We start from the raw sequence: 19,877 nt of genomic DNA on the forward strand, positions 1-19,877 counted from the left end.
TTTCTTGGCGTTTTGATTTTAGGGTCCCTTTCAGTAGGTGATCGATGAATTTTCTCAATGTCTATTTTACCCTCTGTTTCCAAAACGTCTGGGCAGTTCTCTTTGATAATTTCCTCGAAAATGGTGTCCAAGCTCTTTTTTTCCTCCCATTTTTCAGGGAGTCCGATTATTCTCAAATTGTCTCTCCTGGATCTGTTTTCCAGGTCTGTTGTCTTTCTGGTAAGGTACTTGACAGTCTTTTCAATTGTCTCATTTCTCTGGTTTTGCTTGACTCCCTCTTGGTTTCTCCTTGAGTCATTCATTTCTACTTGTTCCAGTCTAATTTTCAATGATGTATTTTCTTCACTCACTTTTTTTATATCTCTTTGTAATTGTCCAATTGAGTTTTTATCTTCTATGGAATTTTTTTCCATTGTATTTTTTAGAGAGCTGATTTCTTTTTCCAGCTCTCTAATCCTGTTTTCCTTGGAGTTGTTTACCTTTTCCAGCTCACTAATCCTGTTTCTCAATGATTTGATTTCTTTATCCATTCTGTCTTTGAATGCATGGGATGACTTCTCCAGGCTCTCTTGCCAAGCTTCCCTTTCCTTTTCCCATTTCTCTTCCAGCTCTCTTGTGAGAGCCTTTTTGATTTTCTCTATGAGGTTCTTTTGTATTGAGGAGCAGCTTATATCCCTCCCAGGGGATACATCTGGGGACATTCTGTTCCTAGTCTCTTCAGCATTTGAAGTCTGCTCCCTCTCCACACAGAAGCTGTCAATGGTTAGAGCCCTTTTGAATTTTTTGTTCATTTTGTCAGAGTAGGAATCAAAGAAAACAAACTGACAAGAGAAACAATTGGTCTGTTTTGCGGGGGATGGGGCTGGATGGTATTAATGGGCTTCCTCTACAGACTGGGGGTAGGGTAGCAGAGAGCCACTAACAGAACAGCAATGACTGTACTGAGTCTGTGCTCTGAGGCTCCGAGAACGCACCAAGTCAGTCCAGGTGGGGGTTGGGGGTAGCCGGGCTCTGAGAGACGCTGGCTTTCTGGGGTTTTAATCTTCACCTCCAGTGTTTACACCCTCTCCACCGCTCCTGGCTTGCTGCCAAGACGGAGCATCCACACTGGGGCAAAAGCCCTTTCACAGAAACGGCAGAGATCACACCCCTCCCCCTCCGGTCTGAGCTGTGTGAGCTGCCTGTCTTGCTCTGGCTGTCTGCCCTCAGTCTGCGCCCAGTCTGATTGACCCTCCCCCGAACAAACACAGACCTTTTCTGGCGACTTTCAAGGATGTCTTCTCTTGGTGATAATTTGTGGATTTCTTTCTGGGTCAAGCATTAAGTCAGAGGCTTGTCATGAAGTAAGTTCTGAGAGAAAACGAGGAGCTCAAGCAGCTGTCTGCCTCCACGCCGCCATCTTGCGGGTATACATAATTTACTGAGTTTTGGAAAATAGTTTCAAATTGCTATCAAGAATGGCTGGATCATAGGTTCAACCCAAGTATGATAGAGGACTTGTCTTCTCATAATTCCCTTAGCAATTTTAATTCTCCATTTCTTTATCCTTATTGCCAATTTGATGGGAATGAGGTAGAACCTCACAGTGGTTTTAATGTATGCTTCTCTCAATTATTTATGATTAGGGATTTCTTATATAGTTGTTAGTAGTTTTTGCTTATTTTGAGAACTATCTTATCGCATAATAATTTATCTATTGAGAGCTTCTTTTCTTCTCATATGTTTGAAACAAGTCCATAATGGATACTTGATTTTCATCAGGGAAATGTTATGCATAGATTTTTTTTTCCAATTTGTCTCCTAATTTTAGTGGCAATGATTTTGTTTGCACAAAAGTTTTATCTCTTTTGACCCTCTCTAATCTTTGTTTTATCAAGAATTTTTCCCTGTCTATAACTGAAAAATATAACATTCCCTACTCTTCTAATTTGTTTTTGATATAACCTGTTTTGCATTTATTTGGTGTTTATGTTATATAAAAAGTTGATCTGATTCTAATTTTTGCCATACTGCCTTTTACTTTTATTATCAAATCCAGCAAACAGTGAATCCTTAGTTGAGGTCATTGGTTTTATCAAACATTATACTACCGTATTCATTTGCTTTTGGATTTTGTGTCTTATTTGTCCTACTAATCAATTTTGCTATTTTCTAACTAATACTAAATAATTTTGGCAATTGCTACTTTGTAAGATACTTTGAACTCTAGTACTGTCCCTGCAGTTTATTTTTCATACTCTATTTTCATTATTTTACTAGAGATTATTGATCTTCCTCCAGGTTAATTTTATGATTTTTTTAGCTCTATAAAGTAATTGGATTTCAATAGGTGCTATTTATAATAATAAAGGAAGTTCCAATTTTTTTAAGCTTTTTAATCTGTTAAGCATACAAAAAAAATAAATTGCATTTTGTTTCTTGGAATGGTTAGACCTCTTGATTTTGACCTCACTTTTTTAGGGTCTTATCAGTGTTCCCTGTGACTTTTCTCATTTGTGAGTTCTGAGCTTCAAAACACTTCAGTGCTCCTATTCAGAGCTCTGTGGCTGGCTAACCCCATGTCAGGACCTGCTGCAGGCTTCTATTCTTCCTCTTCTTGCCACCATCCCCCTCCTCCCCACCCAAAACTCCACATTCTGAGTGCTATTGTGGGTTTCTGTCTTGTTTTATCTGAACTCCTCATAACTTTCCTACTAAGTTAATTATTCCAACACTTGTAGCTTTAAACTATTATTGTGTGTAGCCTTGAGCTAGAGAGGATGTTTATTGATTTTTTTTTCTTTTTGTATTTCTCAATAATTATTTGATCTGGCATCTTTTTTTTTTTTTATCTTTAAAAATTTTTTATTGCTGTAGTACATGTGCAAGAGCTTGGATCTTTACCACTTCCTCTCAAAACAGAAGATAGTATGTGATTTTTAGAATTGAGTTCAAGTTTCTCCAAAAGGGGAAAATGTGGAAATAATTTGTTATTTTTTTCAGTCATGTCCAACTCCTTGTGATTCCATTTATTCCTAAGAGAAAATGTGTGATAGACTAAATTGATGAAACTGCAGATTTTGCCACTACCTGTAATCACTAGAATTTATAAAATCACATTTTATTTGGTATCATTTAAGTGTACACTTCTTCCCCATATCCTAGGAAAGTACCATTTATATCTTCTTGACAGAAGTGAGGGAAGGAATACATACTGTTTGAATTTTAGGAATATAGTGTTTTTAATTCTTGAGGATAGGGCAGAACCCTGTAAACATCAATCTAATTCTGAATAAACAACAGCAAACTGCAATATTGAGTAAAAGAATGATGGATTTAGAAATGGAAGGGATGTTAGAGGCATCAAGACTACTCTTCATCTCATTTTACAGATAAGGAAACTGAGGCTAAGAGAGGTTGACTTGCTGAGAGTCACCCAGCTAATGTCTGAGGCACACTTTAAACTTAAGTCTTCCTTACTCCAAGGTTATATATTCAATAGAAAAAAAATTGGAACCTAATAAACTTGATATGTGAAAAGATCTTTTCCCTTGATCCTTAGCAGTAAGAGTACTTTCATATATTTCTAAATACTTCCACAAAATGTTCTCTTGTAATATTCTTCTGCAGTCACTTGGAAAGTAGGACCCAGGACACTTGGGTTCTAGTCCTGTTTCTGCCACTGGTTGTATGACTTTTGGTGAATCACTTAATTAATCTGAGCCTCATTTTCCTCATCAGTAAAATTAGTGGCTAGGACTCCATAATCTCCAAGTTGCTTCCTTTAATGTTGTATGATTGACGTTTATGTTTCTTGCAGTGGGAAGTCCTCCCTTATATTTCAGGTATGCCTTTTATCACCAAAGCATGGAATCATGATGAAATGTGGGTTACTGAGACATACTGTTATCCTTTAGAGAATAGCTGGTAATAGGGGGAGGGGAGGGTGGTGACAGTAAATGTTAGGTTGCAATTGAGAAAGAAGAGAGTATCCCTTCTTAACAGCCTTAATTTTATTTTGCTTGAAGCAGTGTATTGTATGCTTGTCATAATCTATCCTAGCTAATGTGGCAGAAAAATAAAGCAAATTAGTTTCTACTCTCCACAGCTGTGATTGTGAAGCCAGTGGTATCTGTGAATGAGGAGAATTAAGAAAGTCTCAGTAGAATTGGAGTCAAGATGGGTATATCTTGGGCTGCCAACTCAGAGTGATGTTTGGGAATGAACTGAAAGTTATCGAATTAGTTATCAATTTCCTTCTCTATAAAATGAGGGAGTTAGACTATATGACTCTTGGGCCTCTGAATTTTTCAGCAGTCTCATTTGTATGTTGTGAAACAGTAGTATGATAGTGTGAGATATACAGAGCTATTGAGAATAGATTGAGAGCTATCTTTGAAGACCTGAGTTCAAGTCCTACCTCAGACACAGGCTGTATGGGTGACGTTGGACAAGTCATTTAATCTTTACAGATTCTTTTACTGAGAATGAGGTTGGATGAGGTGGTCTCTAAGGCCCTCTGAGGCCTAGTTTTACTATTCTGCAACTCATTTGGATATTAATGTTATTTCCCCATCAGAAAAACTTTCTATTGTAGGTTTTTACTATCAGCTCTAGAAGTATCTTTAGAGGTCATCAAATCCACTCTTTCATAGATTAAGAAACAAATGTCCAGAGAAATCAAATGACTAATCTCATCTAATCTTTGTATCTGGATTCTATTTCTCATCTTTGAATTTCAACTTCTGTTCTTTACACTGAACCTTGTTGTTTTTTACAAATCAGATGTCACATATATTCATAAATGTCACAGATATTCATTTAGGAGTACAGCTCTGCTGATACTGAGAGAAAAAAGGGGGAATTTTACCTGGGGGTTTACTATAGAACATTTTCAGGTATTGTTTGGGTCTCAAAGACTACAGAGAGAGACTACTTCTCTGTTTTGATTGGTTTTTTTTGTATTGGAATTATGTTATGAATATTTTTGAAAAGTCATCGAGATTTTTTTCCCCCTGAAGGCTCATTTGTCCTTTCCTTCCCTAAAGCAATTTAGGACAGAGGAAAGAAAATTGGAAACTAGGTAATCAAAAAGTAAAATGTTGCCCCAAGTCATAGTTTTTGAGGAATACCCCCTTTAGGAATTACCCACATCTCAACTAGTGTCTAGTCTTGCTCTAGAATAACTAAAAGAGAAACAAAATAATGTTATATGAAGCACCATTATAAGGTGTGTGTGAGTGTGTGTGTGTGTGTGTGTGTGTGTGTGTGTGTGTGTGTGTGTGTGTGATATTACCATGGGAACAATATTATAAAAGCTATTTGGTTTATTGGCCAAATAGTATCCTAAAAGGGATTAGAGAAATAAACTTGTATGTAGCTATAATGTGATAATGGAATTGCTGTGAAACAAATAATAAGAAAAAATGTAGATTAATTTCTTGGCTTAGAAATTGGAAAACGTAAATTTGAACTTTGCTTCAAATACTCACTGGCCATAAGTTACATCTGACAGCTATCTCACAGTATTGTTTTGGGTCTTAAATATTAAGATTATATCAAGAGTTTTGCAAATCATAAATCATTGTTTGAATATCAGTTGTCATTGCCATTATCAAGGATAATGTTAGGCAGAACATGGTGATACATTTGATAGGGGGACAATACTTTTAGGATTAGGCCAAAGAAGTTTCAGAATCTAGGAGAAAGATTTATGGAGTATTCCTGGCAAGTGTTTGAAGTCTTAGTTTGGTCTTAAGTCACTGGTGAATGACTTAAGTATTTGCACTATAATGTGGAGTGTTTGTTAATGGATTTTATTGTATAAATAAGCATCCATAGGCTTATTTAGAATTGTGGATATAAAAGACTAAAAATTAGATAAAACATACATAAACTTGCTAGTTATTTCCTTTTAATAAAGAGATTGATCTTAATTAGATAGCATCAGTGAAAATAAACAGAGTATGCTTATATTACTGCTTAAGGGAATGGGCCTAAAAACAAAGAATATGTAATAGACTTCTGTGTCTCACTAAATTTGAACTGGTTATTAATTTTGTTAGGGATTGGCTGAAACTTGATTCAAAAGCATCTCTGAAGATCAGTCTCATTAAACAAACTGATGGCTCAAACTGAAAAGCTCATTATAGGGAATGTCTGAATTGTATAAGAAAACCATAGTTTCAAATAATTTAGGATCATCATTGACAGGCAACTGATAAGTAGTGTACAACTTTATTCATTAAAAAGTTTCTCTGTAAAATTTCCATTTCATAAAAGTTTGTTAGACTAGTTTTAAATTGCTAAAAATATTTTAAAGTAATTCTTTTACAAAATATTCTCAAATTCCAATTTTTAATTCATATTCATTCAACTTTGCCATTTCACATGGGATATCCTTCTTTGCTTTAACTGAGTTTTCACAAAAGATTCTATTCTCCTCCAAGAATAAATACATGGTGTTCATATTTATTGCAATTATGAATGTCATGTGTGGTTCTAGGCAGCTGCCTTTTTGAAACTCCACCTGCTTGAGAGCACACTACTGTCTGCTATTATCCAATAGATTTGTAAATCACAACCAATTGGTAACATAAAGTTGTGTTTTACAAAGTTGGTCAAAGAGTAGAGAGTACATAAGAAAAAATCAGTTTTGAAACAAATTAAAGTCCACATGTGCACCTCTTCCCCCCGAGGCTGGGGTTAAGTGACTTGCCCAGGGTCACACAGCTAGGAAGTGTTAAGTGTCTGAGACTAGATTTGAACTCAGGTCCTCCTGAATTCAAGACTGGTGCTCTATCCACTGTGCCACCTAGCTGCCCCCCAACATGTGCACCTCTTTACGATTTTCCATAGGGAAGGTATTTCTGAAATGTTTGCTAAGATCTGATAATATAACTGAAGAACAATTCTTCCCCTCAGATTATAAAAGGAAAAAGAAAAGAAAATTAGCAGTCTTGAAAAAAAAATATCTTCTCCATTGTTCCTGGTAAGGCTCCATCTCAGATCTGTATATAGGCCAATCCAGAAGATAACTATTGACCTTAGTTCCTGAAAGTTATTTACATGGTAATTTGTTAAATTTTTTAACTCTTCCTTAGACCTTTTTAATTTCCTCAATTCACTTTATATGCTAAAGAGAAAATGAAAAGAATACAAAGGACTAGAAAAAAAGGGGAAAGGACAATTCAGTAGGAAATATACACACCTATATATATTTGCATATATGTATGTATTTATACATACTTACAGATATATATAATACACATATGTATATATATAGGTATTTATGTATATATTATATACACACATATGTATACATATATGTGTATGTACCTACACACATATAGTTTTATATTAGAAATCATGGAAGGGAAAACATTCCAGCAGATGAGAAAGAGAAGCTGAAGGCTTAAGAGTTTGAGGCAAAACAAAAAAAACAAACAAACAAAAAAACCAACAACACAAATAAACTAAAATAAGAAAAGGGAAGAACTTAGAATATGAAGACACTTTTCTAAGAAAAAATAGAAGAAATCTCTAATGAGAAAAGGGAAAGGAAGTTATTAGATAAAAATAAAATAGGAAACAGTAAAGAAGAATGAAATGTTAATGTAGAAGGAAATCAAAAGTCCAAGTACATTAGAGACACATTCATATTTTTTAAATGACACAAAATGGTTAAAAGAGAATATAAAATAAAAGATGTAAAGAGAGAGTACATACCATTCAAGGAAAAAAAATTAAAGAACCTAAAAGAGTTAGAAGAGGAAAATAAAAGCAGCCCTTAGAATTTAGCTTATTGGCCATTTTATTTCATTGAAGCACTAATCCCCATTTCATAATGAAACTAAACACAGATGTTGCTGTTAATTATTGAGGAGATGAGAGGATAAAATCATCTTTGATAAAATTTGGATGATAGCTTTCCCTAGATGGGAAGAGTAAGTAGAGTACTCTCTGTATAATAGACTAGTACTTCCAAGTGGTCTCTTTACCATGTGAATTTTGTCACAGTTCCATTTAGCCCCTCTCTTCAATGCCTCAAGGAACCATTTTTTTCATGTCTGCTATAAATCTGCCCCACCCTGGCCTTGGAAATCTTCTGGCTTTGAGTCTCTCCAACTGGGGGTATGAGGTGTCTTGTTCGACTTCTGCCCACCTTAGACCCCCACTGCTGCTTCTGCCCTCTCACACATGCGTTGGAGAATGCGGTGAATACTGGTGAAACTGGGCCTGTCTGCAGGCAGCTTACTCCAACAGAGACGCATCAGGTTGTAAAGCTCAAGTGGGCAGTTCTCGGGGCAGGAGAGGATGTTGCCATCCCTCACATAGAAAATCACTTCCTCGTGTGCCATCCCATAGTAGGGCTGCAGACCATAGGAGAATATCTCCCAGAGGACCACTCCATAGGCCCAGACATCAGATTCTGTTGTATAGCGGTTATAGAAAATGGACTCTGGGGGCATCCAGCGGATGGGGATAGCATCATTTTCATTGGCTTTGTAGTAGTCTGCCGAGTAGATGTTTCTGGAGAGGCCAAAGTCAGCGATCTTCACCACCATATTATTACCCACCAGACAGTTCCTGGTGGCTAAGTCCCGGTGAACAAACTTACGCTCTGAGAGGTAAGCCATGCCAGCTGCTACCTGCCTAGCAATGCAGAGCTGCTCAGCACAACACAGGGGAGGGGATCCTGACAGCCGGACCCTGGTAGCCAAGTTACTGTGGCTGAGGTTGCACACTGTCCGAGGAGACATGTTTCTGAGGTACTCATTGAGGTCGCCAAAGGCCATATATTCAAACAGCAAACACATTGGCTTACCAATGGCACACACTCCTAGAACCAAAATAACATATAGTCAGTTATGTTTACTAGAATACATAGAGGGGAGAAAAAATGGTCACAGGAGTCTATAATCATAGATCTAGATCTAGAAGTGAATTCGAAGTCACTTAATGACATTTTACAGGTGGGGAAACTGATGTCCATGGAGGAGGTGAGATTGATATCCCTGGATTCTAAAGGCTGGATTCTTTCTACTGTTTCACTATGCCTTGGTGGTTGGAGGTAAGTACTGAGTTAGAGTTAAGTTTATTTTCTGGCTAGCTAGTAGGACAGGAGAGTGATAGGGAGAAAGTATTCCTTGACAAGGTTGAAGACCTGACCATAAAGGAGGAAAAAAAAAAAGTTTACAGAAACAGAGAGATATTTATGATAAGAACTTAGAACGTGGAAATATGTGACACAGAAGAGGGAAAGAAGCAGCAAGACCTTTGAAGTGAAAGTATAACATCTTAGTAGTTTTCAGCTGGAAGTGTTTTTTAAAAGGGTGATTAAGGAATTACCAGAGAAGGTTTTATATTGTGCCCAAAGGCAACAACTATTTCCTTGGATTCTTCTTTCATTTGGAATTAGTTGTAGTAAGATGAAGAAAATATTTTATGTAAAAAAGATCTGAGGATCTTAGTTGACTACAAGCTCTATATAAGTTAAAAGTGATATGAGAAGTAAAAAAGGCCACATTTAAAAAGATATTTTTTGTTGTAGATTAGTCATGCTTGACTCTTCATGACTCATTTGGGGTTTTCTTGGCAAAGATATTGGAAGGGTTTACCATTTCCTTTTCTAGCTCATTTTATAGTTGAGGAAACTGAGGTAAATAATAACTTGTCCACAAGTACATGTCTGAGGCCCACATTTGAACTCAGGTCCTTCTCATTCCAGGCCCTATGTGCTTAGCTGCCCCAAGAAAAACGTAGGATCAGAAAAAACAAAACAAAACAAAAAAAACCCTGGAGGTGATAATTATACAAATTACTATCTGGGCCTCAGTTTATGTATCTGTAAAATGAAGGAATTGAACCAGAGGACTTATGAAGTTCTTTTTAGTTATCTATTTAAAATCTAATTACTAAATTGCCTCAGCAGGCAATAAATTCTTTGTAAATTAGGTTTTCACTTGCTCTTTTTTTTTTAAACTTTCTTTTCTTTCTTTTTTTTTTTTTTTTTTTCATGCTTCAAGAGAGATTTTGATTAGGTGATCTCTGCAGTTCCTTTCAATTCTTAAGGATTAAGAACTGGCAAAATTACATTTTTGCTTCATTGTTGTTTCTATCAGAGGCAGGATGGTGGAAAGAACACGAGACCAGAAGCCAAGTCCCACTCCTGCCATTAATAATGCTTTACTCTTTACTCCAAATTATGGATCTATAAAATGGGAATAATAATACCTGCCCCATTTCAATACGGGGTACTGAAAATCTCAAGTGTGATAATGTGTGGCCAGAGCTTTAAAACTAGAAGTTGCTATAGTATTTTTGCAATTATTTTCTGTCAATGATAATAATAGGAAAGACTGCATTTGAATGAAGATGTTAAAAGGGATTAATAAATAACATTTTAAAGTAACATTTATATTTAATGTCCTAACAGTTTTGTAAACACCATAGAGTGCAGAATTTTTGAAATTCTTATTCTGAAGTATGTTGAAAAAAATGTCATTTTCATGTGATATAGACAGGTAAAATTTGCATATCAACTTTTCCCCTTTCCCTCTAATGCAATTCTCCCAATTCCTAATTTCCAATCCTGATCTTGAGATTTAACTAATCTCTAATTCCAGGGGCTTCATCAATCAGCATATCTGTATAGACACAATAAGAAATTAATAAATAACTACACCCTCTTACTTGTGTGATCCTAGGCAAGATATTTCTTTTTGTCAGTTTTCTTATTATAAAATGGGGATTAATGATAGCACTTATTTTCTAGGATGTTCTAAAGATTAAATAAGATAATATGTGTAAATCATTTTGTAAACTTTAAGACACTCTGTTTGAATTACAAATTAATATCTACTATGTGCAGGCACTGTACTAGATACAATTCTTTACTGTCTGACCCTTGACAATTATAACTTTTTTCACATCAAATTTCTCCTAAGAGTAGCAAGGCTTTCCTCCTAATAGTTCTTAGTGTATTCCTGGATGGTAGGTCATCTCAAGGTCAAGCATAAAAAAAATCACAATTTGGGAGTCAGAAACCCTGAGTAACTCTGTGATGAATTGCTGTCAGAACAAATCTTTTCAGCTAGTTGCAGTTTTCTTATCTGTCAAGTGATGAGGTGGACTAGATGATTTAAGGTTTTCTTAAATTCCAAAATTCTGAGTATCACAGTCACTTAAGCCTTTTTCTAAGGTACTGATTGAAAAACAGAAGTATTTTGAAATATTTGTTCTGGGACACCCTCATTGTACTTAGTGACTGATGTTTAATACAAGGACCTGAAGATTCTGATCTAGGAACCTGACTCCTTTCATAGAAAATGTTATTCTTTCATGTGTGTGTGTGTGTGTGTGTGTGTGTGTGTGTGTTTGTGTGTGTGTGTGTGTCCTAATGTACACAAACACACATACTTATTTAAAAGGAATAGCAACTTGCTTTTTCACATGCAATCATCTTTTTATTATGTTATATTATGGAAAATTAAAAATTAAATAAAACAAATTTAAAATTAAATTAAAAATTGGGGAAAAATGACTTTGCCTGAGTGACCCTTACTGTTTGTCCAGCTCTTTTTCTTCTCATTGCTATTTCCTTACAAGAAATAGGAATTGTTAATGAAATATGGTTAGGAATTCTACTGAAAAGAATGACTATCAGGAGAACCAGACCAATGTTTACAAAGGCAAGAACAGAGGCATTTCCATGCATTCCTCCAGGAACACCAGCTTCATTCTGAGCTCTGTATTGGGCAATATAGACAATCCTGTTACTAGGAGGTACTTTACCATGTATATTGTAGGGCTTATCTCTAAGCCATCTAAAGTCTGAGTTTGAAAGACAGTGCTTCATTACTCCCAAAGGTCTGGGTTATTGTGAAATCCCAAATGCTTCAACAGAGCTGAGTACTCAGTATTTGGGTAGTAAACAGGACTTGAGACTGGAACTCTATTAGAGGCTCCTAATTCTCCAGAGTTCAGTCCACTGGTTTCACTTTCACATTTTAAAAGAACAATTTACATTAGAATATCCCTATTGTTCCATTCTTGTAGTCTTGGCTTTAATAGTATCTTGGAGGAGGAGAAACAATGATAATAATAGCAAGCATTTATATCTTCATAAGTCTGTCATAATTTGTTATAGATCCATTTATAAATCTGTCATAAATCTATAACACTTTAAGGTTCTCAAAGCTCTTTCCAAATATCATCACATTTGGTCCTCACAACAATTCTGAGAATTAGATGATGTTGTTATTCCCCATTGAAGGAGGCAAAGTGACACAGCTAGTAAGTGCCTGAGATGGAATTTGTGTTCAAATCTTCCTCTTAAGGTTCAGTTCCCCAACCTTGCCTAAGAAGCCAAACTTTATGACATAATACACAATGCCCTATGATGAATATGGATTACTTCAGGAACATAGGATCGTAGATAGAGAGTGGGAAGAGATTTTGGAGGCCAATTCCCCTATATTGCAGATGAGGAAACTGAAATCTATGGGGGTAAGGGATTTGCCCAGGTTAACATAGCTGGTAGTAGTGTGAGTAAGGATTTGGATCCAGGTCTTCCTGACTCCAACACTGTCCCATACTCTCTCAGGAATATGGCATATATTAGAAATAAAACAGAGACTGTGATGGATAGAACCAAAAGGTTCACAGGAGAACTGAGATTTTTTTTCTTATATATAGAGGGTGTCACAAAAAGGAAATGGGTATTAAAAATTAATAAAGGAAAAGAAGGGTTAATGCATTGGATTGTCTTTTGGGTACTTTCCACCTGGTTCTTTATGTTGGAAACTGGGAGAGCTGAGCTGTCTAGTGTCATATTCCTAATAAACTTTTGAAAAGGTTATATGTTAAAGTTTTTTGTAGATACTAACAAAATACAATGGTGTAAGATTTTCTTTAAAAATTAATTGTAAACTTGTATTTCCATAAAACTCTTAAAAATTCAAAAGCTGTGAGGAGAGAATAGAATGCCTGTGAAAGTGGTAGACAGCATTCTATAAAGAAGACAGCAGAAGGACCCCAGTGCCAAAGTCAGGGGGTTATAGGATATCAAACCTGCTTCTGCTACTTATTAACTGTTGAGCAAGTCACTTGACCTTTTGAATTGCAATGTTTACATCTGTCCACTTGTATTATCTTTGACTGGCAGTTAAGAAGAGTAGCTGATAGACAGCAGTACTTGGAATCAGAAAGTTCTGAGTTCAAATACTGAGTTCAAATGCTTCAGAAACTTTTCTAGCTATGTGACCCTAGGAAAGTGACAACTTTTGCCTAGCTTAGTTCTCTCATCTGCAAACTGAGAATAATAACATAGTACCTACTCACAGAGATATTGTGAGAATGAAATTATGCATACACACATATACACATATGTATACAGATATATACACACATATACATATAGTGCTTCCCATGTGATAGGCACTGTGCTAAGAACTTTTCCATTATTACATTAATCGGCTCTTAAAAACAATCTTGGGAGGTAGCTGCTATTATTATCCCTATTTTATAGATGAGAAAATAGAGATAGAGGCTAAATAGTTTGCCTAAAGTCATATAACTAGTGGGTGCCTGAGGATGGATTTGAGTTTATGATTTCCTGATTCTTGGCCCCCTAGCTGCCCCTATGTATAATATATATATGTAATTTTGCAAACCTTACTGTGCTATATAAACATTAGTTGTAATAATAGTAATAATGATAATGATAATTACATGACATGGTTGTTGCAAGAGTTATATATCAGACAATGAATATAAAGGATGGTTTAAATGTTTTCTATTATAAACTATAAAATATCAAAATATGGATATGAAATATGTCTAAAGAACAAATCAAAAAAGAAAGAATTGAGGTAGTAGCTAAATTTTATCTCAGGGTAGTTAACTTATTGGAAGCCAAACCCGCTTTTTGCTTACCAATAGCTCCTTTATTCCCCCTGAGAAAGGCAAGATATTTTCCACACATCTTGCTCTTTCTGACACCAGCCAAATAGTGTTGTATGGATGGAGAAACTGAATTGCATGAACAGTTTAATTTGGGTTCACTTACATTGGGTTATGGTCATAAAATAACAGATCACTTAACTTCTAGTGCATGCATCTAATCACTAGAAATGTGTTTTGTTGTATTTTTGTTCAATGAATACCCCTGTGAGATTTAGGGAATGCCTACAGGAGCCATATGCAGATTTTTAATACAAAAGCAAGAAAGAGAGAATCATGGTATTTTAAAGCCAGAAGGTATATCAGAGATCATCTATTGCCAACCCATTATAATATTATCTGACAACTGGTCATTCAGAAAGAAAGAAAATAGAGAAATAAAAAAGAAAGAGGTAACTCTGATGATGATGATGCCTTGAAGGCCATTAGCAATTAATTCTGGTGATATTCATTGGAATCACTGGAATAAATCACCTATCGCTGCAATATACTACTCTTGTGTGAGAGTCAGCAAGCTATAGTTGAAAGAGTATTTATTGGAAAGAATGACATGAAATGCCAGGGCTCAATTCCTTACTATGCTACTTAACTTGTGTGACCTTAGATATGTCATTTTCTATCTTTCATGTCCCAATATCCTCATCTGTTTGTAGGGGAACTGAAGATTATTTTTGCTGGTCAAAATGCAGCACTTTGGCTAAGATGCAAAAGAATTTGAGTCAGATAAGTTATAAGCTAAAAAGTGTTCTCCAGCTATCTAGCCTGAATTCCTCTCTTCAGTATGCATATCTAATAGCAACAAATGCAGGAAGACTTGCTTTCACTGGTAAAAATCTAGACCAAAGTTTTCAGGCTTCTTGGAACCCCACATACGAGAGAGGAAGGCCACAGGTACTACTTTCAAAATGAAGAGCTTAGTCTCAAAGATCTCTGAAAACCACTTTGACTTGAAATCTCCTGATTCTATAATTGCTAATTCATTGTGCCCTACCAACAATGCCTGACCTCTGTAACCCTTTTCATTGCAAATTATCCAAGTGAGTGAGAGGATAGCACCTAAAGGCACCTATAAGGATAGCACCTATAGTCACTATAAGTTGATCTGAGTTTCAGCAGGGGCAACTTGAAGAATAACCCATAGCTTCCCACAGAAAGGCCCAGTCATGCATTTTTCTTTCATACCTAGGAGCCTAACTATGTTTGGATGATCAAACTCTGCCATGAGGGCTGCTTCCCTCTGGAAATCCGCCTGCATGTCTGCTGAGGCTTCTTCTTTCAGCATCTTCACTGCCACCATGGTAAAAGGCTCATAAGGTCTTAGGCCAGGAGCTCTGAGAATCAAAAATGAAGATCAATATTTATGGATACTGTGGATCTATTCATGCCAATCCTCAACTTTCATACTGAAAGACAACCAAAATATGGATACTGCACTGGTCCAAATAGAGATTATAACAACAATGTTAAGTTGGAATTCTCCCGATTCTGGTTTTAACATAAATGTGGCTTAAAACTGTTGTTATTTCAATGATTTTTTTTTTCCTCTTCAGAAAGGATTTATTTTAGGGATATGTTTTATACTCAGAACAATATGAATGCCTCTTCAAAGGAAATGATGTTAAGGTTTGCAAGGAAACTTACATAAATTGTTCTATTTGGTCCAAATGCAGTGCATGAGACAATTGCCATTATTATTATTATTATTTCCATTTTAATAAGAGGAAACTAAGGGAGTTAGAGGTTAAGTGACATATTGAGAGTCACACAATAAGAGAGTGGCTGGGCAAATTAGATGAACTCATTCCTTCCTGAATCCAGTTTTGTCCAGTAAGCCATCCTGCCCACCTTCACCTGGCATTCTTAACTTTTGTGTATGCCATGAATGCATTTAGCAATCTGGCAAAAATCTAAAAATCTATGGACCTCTTTTCAAAATAGTATTTTTTAAATGATTGAAGAAACTATTATATTCTAATTAAAGAGTATTAAAAATAGATGCATTTTTCCCCCTATTTGTAGAACTCTTGAAATGTCCCTATGGTGCCCAGATTAGAAACTTTTGATCTAAAATGATGAGGAGTAATCTCTTTTACTAGCAGAGACTGGATTCTACAAGAAAGAAAAAAAAGTCATTGTATGAATATACAAGAATAGGAGACCAGATTTAGAGCTTAGATGCCAACTACTCCAATCATCTCATTTTACAAATAAGGAAAGTGAGACTTAAAGAGGATCAATGAATAGGACATAAGTGGTAGAGCCACAATTTGATCTCAGTTTCAATGACTTTAAATTCAGTTCCTATTTTGTAACATTAAATGATAGATTGAGTTTCACTGACTCTTAAGGACCTGCAGTACTATATGATTGGGTTTACAGTTGTTCTTCATTACTAATTTTCTTTCCCATGCACCATGATCCTTAAGTGGTGTGTGTTTATGTGTGGTGTGTGGGTGGATGTATGTATGTATATTTTAGTAATTTTTCAATTGTATCTGACTCTTCATTATCCTATTTGGGGTTTTATTGTTAAAAATATTGGAGTGGTTTTTACTATTTCCTTCTCCAGCTCATTTTACAAATGAGGAAACTGAGGCACACAGGGGTAAGTGACTTGCCCAATAAGTAAGTGTCTGAAGTAAAATTTGAACTCAAAAAGATGAATCTTCCTGACTTTAGGTACCATGCTCTACCTATTATATAACCTAGCTGCTACTGTGTATTATAATCTGTATGCCAAATTAAATAAACACTTTTTATCAAGAAATTTAATAATTTGGTAAAAAACTGATATATAAAATTTTACAAATAAAAATTTAATATAATTCCTTTTCACGTCCACAGCACTCTCACAAAAGTCACAAAAGCTATTTCCAAAGGGAAATGTTCATATCTTCTAACAATAGAAATATTTTTCTTTAGAAACTTTACCTTGCTTGAAAGACTCTTCCAAATGCTCCTTCTCCAATATCTCTTACATATTCAATATTATTTCTTGGATACTCCAAGCTGAGGAGTTTGGGGTTCAGAAGAAGTGGCATGCGCTGGTACATAGGGTTGGGATGAAGTCTGTCCAGCAAGAGCTCAGATGGGAGAGTTGTGAGCGTGGGGGTTGCAGATTCCCTGTACAGAAGAGCAATATATACATCTCAGGATTGGTTAAAACGATGGCTTCTTTTATTCTTCCTATCCAGCAATAATATCTTCAAAGGATTTCTAGTTTATTGGTTAAAAGGGTTGGAAGGACCCAAGGGATCCTTTTGGAAGGTCCTATGTTGTACTAGTATCATCTAAGTGTGAATACTATGCAGCCCAAGAAGTGCTTATATGTCCAGAACTGTATACACTAGGTGCTGAAGCTAGAAAGACAAAACAAAACAAAAAATCCTTTTCCTCAAGAAGTTCTATTTTATTGTACATTGTTTTTTCAAGTAGAGATTTTAATTCTTTGTACTTTTGTCTATAATACCTCCAACACTGCTTAGTAAGAACAGGTATTTGTTGACTGACTGGTATCCAAATCATCTGCTGCATTTCATAATGACTACCAATAATACTCCTATAATTGTTATACAATTACCCAGCACATTTGGAACTATCTACCCTGCCAAGTAGATAAAAAAATCTAAATCTTCTTTAATTCTTTGAAACAATTACTTTGATGAAAAAAAATGATCCCATGGCCTTTTGTCCTAAAAAAATTACTATTTTTTAAAAAAGTTTAATTAATGACTTTTTAAAATGTCACTTTTTGATTACCATTCTATCTTGGAAAAATAGTTTTAAGTAAAATTAACTAACAAAATGATGTTTGACAGCTCATGGAACATTCTTTCCTTGTTGTCCCCTGCTTGTCTAAGAAGAGGAGGGCATTATATACTCCTCCATCTGTCTTCTAGGACCAAGATAGGCCAAATTATTTTTGATAATTACTTGCAGATTAGGCTGACTAAGGCTGATTACTGCAGATCAGTCTGCAGAGGCAGACTGAGGAAAATAACTGTAGTCAGGTCTTACTCTTGGTTGTACCATTTAAAGCAAGACTTCTCTCCTTACTTGAGGGGGCTGACTCAAGAAAAGCATAATTTTACCTCTTCTTATTTTTCCATTGTCTTCGCCTTTGGCGGCAGCAAAGGAGAACAGTCATGGTGAGAAAACCAATCACTACAAAACTGGAGATTATGGCAATGATGACAGTCATTGAGTAGGTGGGTGAAAATGAAGATGAGGAAGAAGACCGGTCTGGAATGTCTGCACTTGGCTTGACTGTTACCATTGGGGAGACTGTGAGAAAACAGAAGAATGATGGGTTTTAGTTCAATTGCAAATGTGAAAGAAGGTTCTGAACTTAAAGTAAGCTAAGAAAGAAATTATACATTCTGAATCAAGTGCCTAGGGGCTAGGATCCTCCTGATTACCCAGTTGACTCAGTCATTAAGCTAATTACCAACACCAACCCCAAGAGCTACAATTATTGTTGTTCAGTTATGTCTGACTCTTCATGCCCCCATTTGGGGTTTCTTTGGTGAAGATTCTGGAGTGATTTGCTATTTCCTTCTCTAGTTCATTTTACAGATGAGGAACTGAGGCAAATAGAGCTAGGTGAAGCCCAGGCAAACAATTAGCAAGTGTCTGAAGCCAAATTTAAACTCAGGTCTTCTTGACTGCATGTTTAGCATTATATCCACTCTCTGCCTATTGCCCCAAGATTTGCAAAGCACTTTACAAAAATCTCATTTTCTCTTCACAACAACCTTGGTAGGGAAGTGTTATTATTATCCCCATTTTATATATTATAATATATGTTAAATCCAATACATGTTTATATATTTATACAGTTATCTTGCTGAACAAAAAAATCAGATCAAGAAGGAAGAAAAAACTGAGAAAGAAAACAAAATGCAAGCAAACAATAACAGAGAGAGTGAGAATGCTATGTTGTGGTCCACACTCAGTTCCCACGGTTCTCTCTCCGGGTGTAAATGGCTTTTTTCATCACTGAACAAGTGGAACTGGTTTGAATCATCTCATTGTTGAAGAGAACCATGTCTATCAGAATTGATTGCCCTATAGTCTTGTTGCCATTTTTTTGATGATCTCCGGATTCTGCTCATTTCACTTAGCATCAGTTCATGTAAGCCTCTATGAGCCTCTCTGAAATCATCTTGCTGTTCATTTCTTACAGAACAATAATATTCCATACATTCATATACCATAATTCATTTAGCCATTCTCCAACTGATGGGCATCCACTCTGTATCCAGTTTCTTGCCACTACTAAAAGGTCTGCTACAAACATTTTTGCACATGTTATCCCCATTTTATAGATGGGAAAACTGAGACACGTTAGGTTAAAGGATTTGTCCAAAGTCACACAATTTGAATTTAGGTCTTCCTGACTGACCAAGTCTAGCACTCTGTCCACTGTGACAAATAGTTGTCTCAAAATGCCTCAAAGCAGAGATGTTTATAATTTAAGAGACCTGAGATCTCATTTAGTTTACCTCTCAATCAGTAAATATTTAGTAAGTACCAACTGTGTGTCTTGCATTGCTGCCCTACAGATGTAAAAAAAGAGGCAAATGATAGGAAATTGTAATATAATTAATTAGTTGAGTGATTGATTGAGTACTAATGAGGTGAGATCAAGTGCTTTACCCAAGATCACACAGACTGCACGCAGATGTCATACTGAGCTCTTATTATGGATAGGACTAGAACCTAGACCAAGGATGGTTTTATTTTATCACATTGCCTGTGATATTGTAACTACAGCTGTGAATATTAACTGATCTTGAATTTTTTGTCAAAAATATTATTTCTTTATCCAGAAATTCCAGATCATGTTCTGTGGCCCTCCCCAGTTTTCAAAAAAGTAGAGGCTAAAAGAAAATAATTTATGGTAGTCAATTCTTGAGGATCATTCTTTCCTA

The 19,877-nt window shown here is 35.8% G+C and overlaps 1 protein-coding gene across 1 annotated transcript in view; it reads right to left on the bottom strand.

Moving 5' to 3' along the window:
• Nucleotides 1-7,737: 7,737 nt before the first annotated feature.
• The window catches only part of MUSK (muscle associated receptor tyrosine kinase), a 211,357-nt gene continuing 199,217 nt past the window's right edge, over nt 7,738-19,877 (bottom strand). The window contains exons 15-18 of the mRNA XM_074287325.1: nt 18,036-18,228; nt 16,876-17,067; nt 15,127-15,275; nt 7,738-8,821 (exon numbers count right to left, since the gene is read on the bottom strand). Of these exons, the coding sequence (XP_074143426.1) occupies nt 8,145-8,821; nt 15,127-15,275; nt 16,876-17,067; nt 18,036-18,228 (1,211 nt within the window). The 3' untranslated portion in view covers nt 7,738-8,144. The remainder of the gene's footprint in view (nt 8,822-15,126; nt 15,276-16,875; nt 17,068-18,035; nt 18,229-19,877) is intronic.

Source organism: Sminthopsis crassicaudata, chromosome 1 (assembly GCF_048593235.1).
Source record: "Sminthopsis crassicaudata isolate SCR6 chromosome 1, ASM4859323v1, whole genome shotgun sequence".
Classification (NCBI taxonomy): domain Eukaryota; kingdom Metazoa; phylum Chordata; class Mammalia; order Dasyuromorphia; family Dasyuridae; genus Sminthopsis; species Sminthopsis crassicaudata.